Genomic DNA, 13,131 nt, shown 5'->3' on the forward strand with positions numbered 1-13,131 from the left:
AGCACACTGTTGCCCATGAAGTTTGCTAAAGATCATGTGAACAAGCCAGAGGACTAGTGGATTTGTGGATGAATGGTACCAAACTAAAAAGACGAAAATAAAACTTTTTTGGTTTAAATGACAAATGTTAGTTTCTGAGAAAGGGAAATATTAAATTGTAGCATAAGACCCTTATACCATCTGTGAAATATGGTGGTGGTGGTATGATTCTTTGGGCCTGAGTACAGTATTCGTTGGGCTGGACTACAGTTCAGCATTCAACACCATAATTCCCTCTAAGTACCTCCAGTCCTGGGATTCAGCCTGCCACTGTGTCAATGGATCTCCAACTTCCTGACAGACAGACCACAAGCCATACGGGTGGGCAAACACACCTCAACCACCCTCACCCTCAGCACTGGAGCTCCCCAGGGTTGTGTTCTGAGCCCCCTGCTGTACTCACTGTACACTTATGACTGTGTGGCCTCGTCCAACTCCACCACAATCATCGTTTGCTGACGACACTGTTGTGGTGGGCCTGATCTCCAACAGGATGAGACGGCCTACCTACAGGAGACTAAAAACCTGAGGAGATGGTGCCAGGACAACAATCTCCTGAACGTCAGCAAGACTAAGGAGTTGATAGTGGACTTCAGCACGAAGCAGGAGCGGTCATACCAACCGCTAAACATCAATGGGACCCCAGTGGAGAGAGTGGACAGTTTCCGGTACCTAGGTGTTCACATTACACAGGACCTGTCTTGGTCCTGTCACATCAACACCCTGGTGAAGAAGGCCCGGCAGCGTCTGTACCATCTGAAACGCTTAAGGGACTTTAAACTACCTTCTCAGGTGCTAAAGACTTTCTACATCTGCACCATTGAGAGCGTCCTGATGGGTGGCATCACTTCCTGGTTCGGGAACAGCACCAGGCGAGCCCTCCAGAGGGTGGCACGATCAGCTGAACCTACCATCCACACCGAGCTCCCTGACCTGCAGTACATCTACAGCACACGGTGCCAGACCAGGGCCAGGAAGATTGTAAAGGACCTCAGCCATCCCGACAATGTACTCTTCTTTGTTATGTTCAGGGAAACGCTTCTGCTCCTTGAAAGCAAACACAGAGAGAATGAAGAGAAGCATCTTCCCACAGGCCATACAGAGTTTAAACCAGGAAACAGCCAAGATCTAGTACTGGACCTCTCTATCCATTTTTACCTTTTTTTCTGCACAATCTTTTTTTGCACTATGACACTTTAACTCTGGTCTGCCACTTTAACTCTGGACTTGCACATCATAGTGCCACTTTATACCACACCATACTGCACATGGACACTTTAAGGACAATCACTAAATAATTTTAATTTGTACTGCCAATATCTACCATACGCATTTATGTATATACATATATTTTCACATATATATTCATATATTTTATATAGTTTATACTTTATTTATCTATCTCCTTTTGGTTTTATTTTTATCCTTAATTCCATTCCTTTTTATGCTTGAATACCGGACAGACATAAAAAGCATTTCACTGCATGTCGTACTCTGTATGTATGTGTATGTGACAAATAAAATTTGATTTGATTTGATTCGATTTGATTTGATTTGTTTTGATTTGAATTGATGCATCTGGGACATGTCAGCTTGCGATCATTGAAGAAACAATTAATTCAGAATTATACCAGTGAAATCTAAAGGAAAATGGCAGGACATCTGTCCATGAACTGCATCTCAAGAGAAAATTGGTCATACACCTATTGAGCCCAAGCCCAAGACATCGAGCTCAAGCACACAAGTCTGTGTATCAAAGAATGATTAAAAAGAAACAAAAATAATTTTGGATTGGCCAAGTCAAAGTTGTGACCTCAATTAAAAAAAATGTTGTGAAAGGACCTGAAGCAAGCAATTCATGTGAGGACACACACCAAAATCCCAGTGTTGAAGTGTCAAATTCAAATTTAATTTATTTGTACAGCGATTTTAAAATAAAATAAAATTAATAAATAAATACATACAATTAAAGTTTAGCGAGCCTAAGGTGACGGCGGCAAGGAAAAACTCCCTGAGACGATATTAAGAGGAAGAAACCTTGAGAGGAATCAGGCTCAGAAGAGAACCCATCATCATTTGGCACTGGACAGTAGAATAATGTAAAGGCAATGTTTACCCAATAATTAAATGAAGACGTAGATTCTTTTGGCTCATTTGTTAGATTTCGTTCACTTTCTGTTAGTTTTAGGACTGAAAATCTAATGATGAATTTTGGGTCATATTTATGCTGAAATATAAACATTTAGATATTTCCATATTTCTCCATAAATATGACCTAAAACATCATTAGATCTTCACACAAAAATTATATAGAAACACTCACACAGTCACACAGACAAATAATGCATGCACTATTTCTAACATCAGTGATTAATTCTTGATTTCATTGTATAAATAAAACCCAAAACTCGTTCTCATCATAATTATAAAGTGTTACAGAAGCCCCAAAAGGAATAATTTAATTAAAATACCTGTACACTTGCTAATTGATGCATTTATCTAATCAGGAAATCATGTATAAGGATTATAAAATACAGAGGTTTTCTATAATGGAGTTCTAACCTTTAAAATCTCTGTAGGACAGAATATTTTAATAAAACATGTTTTTAGGAGTTTCCAAGTACCTTTTTTTTTTTTCTTCCTACATATATATTTTAATGGTAAATGTTTTTACTATTTTACTTCAGGACTTTTACTATGACATCGTTTGAGAACAGACGCAATCTTGCTTCATCAGGCGGGAACTGGGGTCTTGTAGGAACGACGAGAAGGTCGTGTCTTAGTCATAATTAAGAAGTTTATAGCATTTTTAAAACATATTTTATAAAGATATGTCTTGTCGAAGAGGTTCTTTAATCGTGCTAGAGGGTGTGGACAAGGCTGGAAAAACCACGCAGTGTAAGAAGCTTGTTCATGCTCTGCAACAGAGTGGGAGACCCGCCGAGATGATGAGATTCCCTGGTAATAAATATTCCCAGGATTTTACTCCATCTACACTGACATTAGTTTGTATATATTACAAGAGTATTAATTGCATAAAGCAAGCGTTTTCGCTTCTCGTGTAAGCTTACAAAGAGCTATAAAGCTATCATGAGAACAAACTGGATGGTTGAGGACTTGAAATGGTCTCCTCAGGTTGTTGTTCTTGGCTCACAGGAGAAGAATCTGATGTGGTTTTCTCCTGCAGCAGCTCATGCACACCAAGGCTTTTCTACACCACGGTTGTAAAGCATGGTTACTTGAGAAAATGTCGACTTCCTGTCACCATAGTGTGTAAAACTCGAGACCAGAAGTTCCTGCACCAGCATCCAAAGTCACAGAGATCACAATTGTTCTCATTCTAATGCTGGATGTGAATATGAACTCAAACACTTTTATGCATATGTGTTGATGGCACACTATTGAATGATTATATAACTGCAGATATACATGTTAGTAATAAAGTACATGGTGAGTGTGCTTAAATGAATGACAAATTTCAGTTATTTCATTTAAGATGATGTTAATTGTTTGCGATCGCTTGGTTAGATGACTGCATGGATGTTCAGGGGTTCACCCTGAACATCCAATAATAATGGGCAATAAAAAATGGGCAGTGATTGTATTTTGTGTTCATAGACAGAACAACACAGATTGGGCAGCTGATCAGTTCATACCTGGAGAAAAAGAACAACCTGGAGGACCACACTGTACACCTGCTCTTTTCTGCAAACCGCTGGGAGCTGGTGTGAGTATTTGCTTGTTATTCTGGCATATAATCATTACACTCTGTTTATGCATTTGAAGCTATAATACGTGCATGTCGTTTTGCTTAATTATTATTACGAATAATTACTATAATATTCTAAATACTGTACTTTTTTAGTTTTATTATCCTCTTTTTATTGTTCAGTCTTTTATCCACCTTTTAGGCCTCAGATGAAGAAAAAGCTGGAGCAGGGAATCACCCTAGTTGTGGATCGCTATGCTTTTTCTGGAGTGGCGTTCACTAGTGCCAAACCTGTGAGCACTAAAATCCTCATCTTGCATTTGAAACACTTTATTAATAGGTTATACTGCACACTTGTGATGTATACACTGTCACTTGAAAGTTTGTGAAACCTTTAGAAATTCCTATATTTCTGCATAAATATGCCAAAAACATAATCAGATTGTCACACAAGTTCTAAAAGTAAACAAAGTGAACACAGTCAAACAAAAGAGCCAAAAATATTATACTTCTTCATTTAATTATTGAGAAATATGATTCAGAATTACATATGTGACTTAGTATGTGAACCTTTGCTTTCAATATCAGTTGTGAGCCCTTGATAAGCAATAACTGCAAGTAAAGCGTCCTGTAACTGTTGATCAGTTCTGCACATCTTGGGAGACTTTTATCTCATTCCTCAGAACAGCTTAAACACTGGGATTTTGATGGGTGTCCTCACATGAACTGCTTGCTTCAGGTCCTTCCCCAATTTTTCTTTTGGATTAAGCTCAGGACTTGGCCATTCCCATACATTATCTTTGTTCCTCTTTAATCATTCTTTGGTACAGAGACTTGGGTGCCTTGTCTTTGTGTATAACCTATTATCTCTTGAGATGCAGTTCATGGACAGATGGCCTGCCATTTTCCTTTGAAATTCACTGGTATAATTCTGAATACACTGTTCCATCCATGATGGCAAGCTGTCCTGGCCCAGATGCAGCCAAAAGCATGATACTACTTAGAGTTGCAAAATTTTGGAAATTTTCATGGCTGGAAACTTTCCTTGGGAATTAACAGGAGTATATGGGAATTAACATCAATTAATCCCATGCACACAGCACTTCACCAACTGCAGTGGTATTCAGGTCATACCCCCTAATGCACTGTGCATTTCTCCATAACATCATACTGATCATTTCTTAAATCCTGCACACAAAAATGTCAGAAAATGTCCATCTTGGTGAGTATTTACATAAAGTATTTACATATTACATAGTTATATTTAAAACTCCCATGTGCTTTGTGTGAGCTAGTGTGCAACAAAATTATACCATTGTAAATACAAATACACTGACTGAGCAGACATTTAGGCAAGATGATGTTAAACGGTCTAAAAAGACTATGCCCACAATCATTCCCCTTAGTCGCCCACCTCCATCATCGAGGTTTATATACTTTTGCCTCTCACAGATATATATTATCGGAATATTTTCCTGAATAAAAAAAATGACCCAGTATAATATTTCTCTACTTTGTTTGAGTCTAGACACTTTGTCTGCTTTTGAGACTTGATAAATGTGAAAGTCTGATGATGTTTTGGGTCATATTTATACAGAAGCATAGAAGGTTCTAAAGAGTTCACAAACTTGATATTATATGATATTATGTGTGCTGTTTAGGACTTCTCTTTGGAGTGGTGTAAGAATCCTGATGTGGGTCTGCCAAAGCCAGACCTTGTGATGTTTCTGCAGCTGAACCCCAGTGTGGCAGCCGGACGTGGAGAGTTTGGAACAGAGCGATACGAGACCAGCTCTTTTCAGCGTTCAGTGCAGCAGAGATTTGAACAACTCATGAAGGATCCATCAGTTAACTGGAAGGTAAACTGCTTCATGTAGCAGTCATTTATGCAATATCTTGACACATTCTGTTAATACAAAGTATCATCCCCACTCCTTTTGTGCAAGATGCTGCATAAGGAGCTGGTACTTTTAAGCAGATTTTGAGCTCCCAAGATGTTACCTGTTCCATTTGGGAGGCATTAAATAACAAGTATCTTTTTAAGTCTTTATTGTGGAGATTATAATGGATTTAAATGGATGCTTAAATGGATGCATATTGACATTCATCCATTGTAGAATAAGACACTCAAAAGGATGAAAAGTGATGGAACTGAGTACGTCAGTCCATGATACTTTCCCGTTAGGTATTTGGTTGTCTGATGTTCTTGTGTAATGCATGCTAGAGGTATTGCAATGCCAGGGGGAATAAAACACATTGTGGATCTTCAAAATCCTTACAGATGTAATGCTGGGTTAACAAGTGTTATGTAAAATGAAACATTAATGTCCTTTTTAATCCTGACATTTAGCTACATGTGAAGATCTTTAATACATGTTGCTACAGCGTTCATCGACTTTCATCGAAATTCTCTTCTCTTGTTCTGTTCACATTTTTCAGGTGATTGATGCAGCCAGAAGCATAGAAGTAGTACACAGTGAAATTAAAGTGCTGTGCGAGAACATAATCAATACAGCTGAGAATCTACCAATTGGAGAACTATGGAAATGAACAGTAAGGAGAATTCGTGGCTAACCGTGGATATAACCTCATTTTTAATCACCTGTATACTGTGTACAGACATTGCCTGGAAGTAACACTACTTCTTAAATTCTCCTTTTTATTAAATGAATATTTTGTGATTTTATGTACACTCACTATCCACTTAACACGTGTACATCTGCACAACCATTCGGTTATCTAGCCATTCAGTTGTGTGCCATCAGAACAACGCATAAAATCATGCAAATACTTGTCAAGAGCTTCAGTAAGACATCACAGTAGAGAGTAATTAAATTACTATGGACTTTCTGTCAGTTTTTTTTTTTCTTTCTTTTTCAGACCGCCACTTATTTATTTATTTTTTTTGCACCATTCTGGCTCAAGTCTTTAGAGATTGCTGTATGTGAAATTACCCAAAAATCAGCAGGGGAAAAAAAAAACTCAGACCAGTCATTCTGGTATGAACATTAACTGAGGCTTTTGACTTTTATCTGCATAATTTTTGTATTGTTGCTGCTGCTGCTACATGATTGGCTGATTAAATCGACAACTGCATACATGTGTAGGTGTACAGGTGTTCCTAATAAAGTGGACAGTGTGTATAATGTTTATTTTTATTTTTGCTTTTGTACAATTGATTAAATAAATAATCTTAAAATAATCTTGTGTACAGATATTCTAAACATTGATAAATGTACTGTAGCACACAAGCTAACCTACTTGGTCTGTAAGCTTTACATCTTGGTTTTCATTTACAATTTGCTACAGACATCAAAGCAGTGTAGGTCATTAACATACTGTGAGGAGCCATGCTCCTGATGACCACCGAAAGTGAGTTATGGCAAATCTGAATTAGTGTAGGCGCATAAAAAGGCACAGTCACTTTATAACGAAAAGTGTTAAGACTCAAAATGGATACATGTTGAGTGTTAATATGAACATACTGAGACTCTTCAGAGCCTGTGGCGATGACCTCTGACCTCAAGACCCAGAATGACACAGAGAGTGGTCAGTGTAGCAGGAAGCTGAGTTTTACACAGGTGACTATGCCACCAAATGCTAGGCAGGCCTCATGTCAGTGTACGACTCCTCTCTGGGAGCGTGGCACTGAGTTCTGTATGTTGAACAATCTTGCTCTCTCTCCGTCTCTCATCCTCACAAAGACAGGATCTCAAACTCCTCGTCTTCAGAGTCAAAGAAACGCTCAAGCCGGTCTGAGTCTGAGAAATCTGCAAGGGATAATTCAGCCATAGTTAAAACCTGACCATATTCAAAATCATTTTTATATAGAGTAGACATTAATACAGCTGAGAAAGCAGCTATCATACCACAATGATATGGGCTTACCGGGAGTGAGATTAATGGCTTCGGTGTTGATCAGATGTGATGGCTGACTGTCTACAAGTTCAAACATGGGAAGACCTCTACAGCTTGATAACTGCAAGAGAAATGTTCTAATTAACAGAAAGACTCACAGAAATAACCAGCACCAGGCCTGAACACAATGCAAACTCACTTTTCGAATATGTGCACACCAATCATCAAAGTCATCCTCTGTTTGACAGAAGAAGCCCTGAAACAAAAAAAACATGCCAGTTTAAGTAAACAGAGTTAAATGGCTCAAATTCTGAATATTATAAAGAAAGATTCCAGTGTTCTCAACGGGTCATGTGCTATATCCAAAATAATCCTGGTAATAAGTCTGTCTAAACATGGTTAATAGCTTCCTAGTACGATGATATTAACTATCTTTGATCAGTAAGGTTTGTAATCAGATAACGGTGGTCACATTGCCATAATGGAGTTGAAATGGAGTCTACAAATAATTTGTTTATCGTTTTTTCTCTATTTTTCCCCAGGTAACCAGATTTTAAATTGAAAGAACGTTCTAATATATAAAAGAAGTATATATAAAAGACAATGTCTATCACAATGTTAAGGGTTTGCCTGGGCTGCAACACAATTATGTCTGTTAAACGCTTTCTAGAGTGGCTTTTGCCATAGGTACTTATTTACAGTGACATTGTGTGTAAAATCATCGACAATGGATAATTTATTATATATTATACTTTGTTTTATGTAAGTTACTTTTCTACAGATTTATGTTCAATTTAAATAATAGAAACGGAAAGCCCTTAAGAGATCCCTTTTAGAGGAAGACTGGAGCCTTGAGACTTGAGTTACTCACAACAGCTATGGATGGGTCGAGCTCACAGATGTGCATGCGACACGGCGGGTGCTGGCAGTGATAGGAGTCGTCCTGAATCTCTCCATATTCACACGGCTCTACAGCTGGCTGAGTTGTATGAGGGTCCAAGTATATGAGCTCCTCACCTGCAGGGGGCAGCATGAGGTACAGCCATGAAGCTAAGTGGAAATGGTAAGCACTAGTTCCAATCAGCTCAAGTGTACATGGTTAGATGTGTAAATAAGACAGTAAGTCAGTCATCATAACTAGAATCCAAATCATACAGCATGTGTAAAGTGACAAGAAATGTATGAAAGGATGTTGTAATGAGTGAAGGAACCCTAAAGAACAAGTAATGGCACATATATTCGTTCTCTGAAGTTGACATGTTTGTTGCCATGCAAATTGTTTCTAACTAATATTTACAAATGTTGAACAACTGAGCCTGAAGAAAGTGAGAATTACAATTTCAAGGTTGTTCACCAATGTTAATCATCTATGTATTCACTATTAATACTTGGAGGTCTCCACAATAACTACTTCAAGCCACAAGACTTATTTGGCTACAGTGGAATTACAGGAATCCAAACACACTATTTATGGTAGTTCATAAATCTTTGCTGCTTTACACTGACAATTACTAAGCAGGGTGACTGGATTCCCTTGCATTGTTCTTGCTGTAAAGGTGTGTACCTGCTGAAAATTGAAATACTACCATTGTGAGTATGTTAAAAGTTTTCAACGAGTGTATTCTCAATCAATACTGAAACACAGAATATCTCTGACACTCATATGCTTAGATATGATCACCTCGATGCTTACCAACAAAGCCGATGAAGTAATGCGCGCTGTTCGGCTTTCCACCAATAACTCCTAAAGACTGGGGCATCATGAAGCATTGCTGTGGAGACAACGTATACAGAAATCTGCAATCCACTGTAAACATTGTGGAACAGAATGTAATGAAAATAAATAGGGATTATGTAGTGTGGGGGTCCGTATCATTTATTCACCTTTAGAGTTTCAATATAGGCCTCGTTGATGTCACTGAGGCCCAGGCGCAGGGGGATGAGCAACACAAGTGGTTTCCACACAGCTGTGTCTTCCAAAGCCATGGCACATGCCCCCTCCATATACCCGTTCATCTCCAAAGGGTCTGTGCACCCTCCCCTCTCAAAGTCCAACCACGGCATACACAACTTCTCTGACAGTTAAAAACACACATTAAATGATGTGATCATTCTTTTGCAAATCGTGCCTTGCAAAAAAACTATTTTTTACCTATTTGACAGATTAACTCTAAATTATTGTTACTGTTGCTGCTTTTTATCCTGTAACATTTACACATTCTCTACTGTAACTATATGTAACAATTGCACAGCATGTACAATTACTTGTCTTATTTCTATTCTATTTTTTTTTACCTAGTTGTTAATATTGTGTAGCTTTATTGCCTGTGAATACTTATTCTTTATTACATTAATATCAACTTACTGATTTCCTCGATTATCACAGTGTTGTCCATGGCCACATGAACTGCCAATCTGCTCCATGTGTCAAACACTGCCAGTTTCCTACAGGAAGTAAAAACATGTTTACTACAGACTGACACACACACACCTACCTACAAATACATAGATACATAAGTGTGTGTTTCAAAAGAAAACGAGTTCACAATTATTTTCTCCTGTCATTCTGGATGACATACATAGGTAATGCGACTTACTTGAGTACCTGTGCCACTGTATTTGGGCCATACCACTGGCCTATGGACTTGCCCTCTCCCACTCCCATCTGAGCTGAAAGTAAAAAAGGCAACTAATCATAACTCTAGGGTCCTCAAACAATACATCTGACTTGTAAACATTGCTAGTGTTCTGTACACAACACAGCACTGACTTTTACCTATCTGGTGAATAGAGTAGTAGCTGTCCTTCTTGTCTATGAAGGCATTGAGGATGTTCAAATACTCTTCTCTTGGTTGCTGACCTCTCACCCATCTCCATTCTAAACACACACATTATGCTTTGTTTTAGTATTGCTTTGTGAACTGGAAAAACAAATGCAGGGCTTTCACTGCAGTTTACAGACATACCACGACCCAAGTGTCTGCGAAGCAATGCTTCAGCAAGAATCATCTGTCCACATCGCAGCATGCAACCCCATCCTGTGTCAGACGTAGGTCCTGTTCCTCCTGTAACAGAAGTATGGCTTCGACTTCACTAGACTTGCTACGTCATCTACATAAATCAGTAATTACTAAAGGTCACAACTGCGTAGCAGTCACTGTGTACCATGTATCATGTCACTCACCAATCGCCTGGAAGTTCTTTCTGTAGGTGAACCACAAGCGTGAAGTAATGTCTGACAGAATCTCATCCTTCTCTGTAATATGACAAACATATTAGAAGCCTTCAGCATACAGTCTAATTCCACAGTGTCCTTATTAGTTACCTAGAAGAGCACTGGACTGTTTCCCCAGGATCCAGACAGGCTCAGGTGTCTCTGGGAAATCTTCAAACTCCCCAAATCGTAGTGTATCATAGGTAAGAGTGGCTGTACAGAGAGCAATAACAGAGCTGTTATAGTGGTGTGAAAGCATTCAATGGATCAAATGAGGTGGAAAGACTGGAAAATGTCCTGCCAGTATCACACTGATGACATCTAATAGCTAACAACCATCTTCTCTATATGGTGATGCAATAACATGACAGACAATAACTTTAAGACATTAGTTATAGGATATTTACACCTTTAAACTGAAACCTGGACCTCTAACAAACATAGGAAAAGCATATATATGGATTATAGAGACCTTTAAAAGTGATCCCTCCCTGTCAGTGAAACATCAAGTTATTTTGCACTGAAACTCGTCTCTATATGTTTGTGCCCGGACACATCCTACACAACATGACACGCACAGATACGCTAGTTATCCGTCACAGCAGGTCGTTTAATGTTGATTTGATTGAAATGTATTAAGGTTTCACAAAAATGCAGAGTAATAGTATTTCCTAAAGAGCCTTACCCGCATCCATCCTGCCAGTTGTGGTTCAACCTAACATGACTGAAATATGAGCGACAGCAAAATATACCAATAGAATTTATGGACTGGGGAAGGTGAATTGTAACATCCAATGAAATCCTGCATGTGGGCGGGACAATCTTTAAGGCATTGTAACGCCTTAGAAACGGTGACGTCAGTTCCAGCCTAACCCGGAAGTTGCTGAACATACAGCAGGTTTTGTATTATTGTGCAAGTAGTAAGAGTTAAGACCTTAAAGAATTCCTATAAAAACTTGTCCAAAAATGTGCTTATTATGTCTGTATACATCTCTAAATGAAGAAATGTTTCATTATTGTCATTTTTAATTTTAAGTAAAATTGGCAAAACATTTTTACCCCTTTAGAATTCTTAGAAAATAAAATAATAAATAGGAAATAATTGAATTCAAGTAGATGTTTATATTCAAGTTATTGTGAGAATATATATATATATATATATATGTCTGAAAATAAGTTTGCTCTCAAAATTATATGCCAAAATGATTCACACCCCTAACTGTCCTGTAGCTTATTTTGACACGTCGACAGCTGTAGCAATATTATTATTCACCACTAGGTGGCGGTATATCCTGGTTTATAAAGTTAAAAAAAAGTCTTAAGCTCGTAATAAAGATAGAAATGAAAGGTTTATGTGTGCAAACAAGACACCAGAGTTGATCATTACTGAATATTGCAAGACAAAAAAGTGAGTCGTGTAAGAGTTAGAAATATGGTAGAAATATTATAGCTAGAAGATCAGATGCAGAATTAAACATCCTGTGAAAAACTATACATTTAATCTTTTATAATCTACTCAAGATCAATGGGGACAGCTGATGATATAACATTACTTAAAATACACAATATTCTAAAAAAGGATATTCTCAATATTGACACTATATAATATACTGTATAATATACTATAACTATATAATATACCATACAATATTGCTCATTTCTCTGCCCTAATGGCACAACAATTACCACTATTAACCAAAATGATCTGGAGCAAATCCCACAAGGGTTGTCCTACTATTACAGTGGACTCACTAAAAGGGCTTATTGGAAAGTCACACACTGTTATGCTCTGGGTTGTTTTGAATGGTGTGTTTTCAGTACAAATCACTTTGGATTCACATGTGTCATTTTAATAGCATGTATATTATCCATACATAAAGTGTAACTGCACTTATGAGTAGTTTTTAATATGTGCATCACATTAGAATAGATTCAACTTCATTGTATTATATATAAATTTTATGCAACAAAATTCAGTACAAGGCAACGAAAAAACAAAATGCAGTATACCTATTTTATATATATATATATATATATATATATATATATATATATATAAATTTTTATTTTTTTTTCCCCGAATCCATCCTCTGCACTTCAATTACTGTTTGGTTCAGCTCAGCTACCAAATCTGACCTCAGAAGACTACAGAGGCTAGTCCGGACTGCTGAGCAAATCATTGGCACAAAACTCCCCACTCTCCAAGATCTGTACTTCTCCAGAGTGTGCAAAAGGGCAAAGACAATCACTCTGGACCCCTCACATCCAGCACACTCACTCTTTGAACTGTTGCCATCTGGTCGACGCTACA

The 13,131-nt window shown here is 37.8% G+C and overlaps 2 protein-coding genes across 2 annotated transcripts; one reads left to right on the plus strand and one right to left on the minus strand.

Annotated features, from left to right (window-relative positions):
* Positions 1 to 2,767: 2,767 nt before the first annotated feature.
* On the plus strand, positions 2,768 to 6,950 carry dtymk (deoxythymidylate kinase (thymidylate kinase)). Its single transcript, XM_060867771.1, has 5 exons — positions 2,768 to 3,000; positions 3,658 to 3,766; positions 3,951 to 4,041; positions 5,410 to 5,607; positions 6,188 to 6,950. Exons 1-5 carry the CDS (start codon positions 2,871 to 2,873, stop codon positions 6,296 to 6,298), a joined length of 639 nt encoding a protein of 212 aa, XP_060723754.1. The 5' UTR covers positions 2,768 to 2,870; the 3' UTR covers positions 6,299 to 6,950.
* On the minus strand, positions 6,883 to 11,566 carry atg4b (autophagy related 4B, cysteine peptidase). Its single transcript, XM_060867770.1, has 13 exons — positions 11,506 to 11,566; positions 10,932 to 11,033; positions 10,791 to 10,862; positions 10,573 to 10,671; positions 10,383 to 10,484; positions 10,204 to 10,276; positions 9,972 to 10,051; positions 9,491 to 9,681; positions 9,300 to 9,378; positions 8,478 to 8,623; positions 7,806 to 7,862; positions 7,637 to 7,727; positions 6,883 to 7,518 (listed from the first exon to the last, which is right to left on the minus strand). Exons 1-13 carry the CDS (start codon positions 11,513 to 11,515, stop codon positions 7,445 to 7,447), a joined length of 1,176 nt encoding a protein of 391 aa, XP_060723753.1. The 5' UTR covers positions 11,516 to 11,566; the 3' UTR covers positions 6,883 to 7,444.
* Between the last annotated feature and the right edge of the window lie 1,565 nt (positions 11,567 to 13,131).

The sequence above is a fragment of the Tachysurus vachellii genome, chromosome 4 (assembly GCF_030014155.1).
Source record: "Tachysurus vachellii isolate PV-2020 chromosome 4, HZAU_Pvac_v1, whole genome shotgun sequence".
In the NCBI taxonomy this organism is placed as follows: Eukaryota; Metazoa; Chordata; class Actinopteri; order Siluriformes; family Bagridae; genus Tachysurus; species Tachysurus vachellii.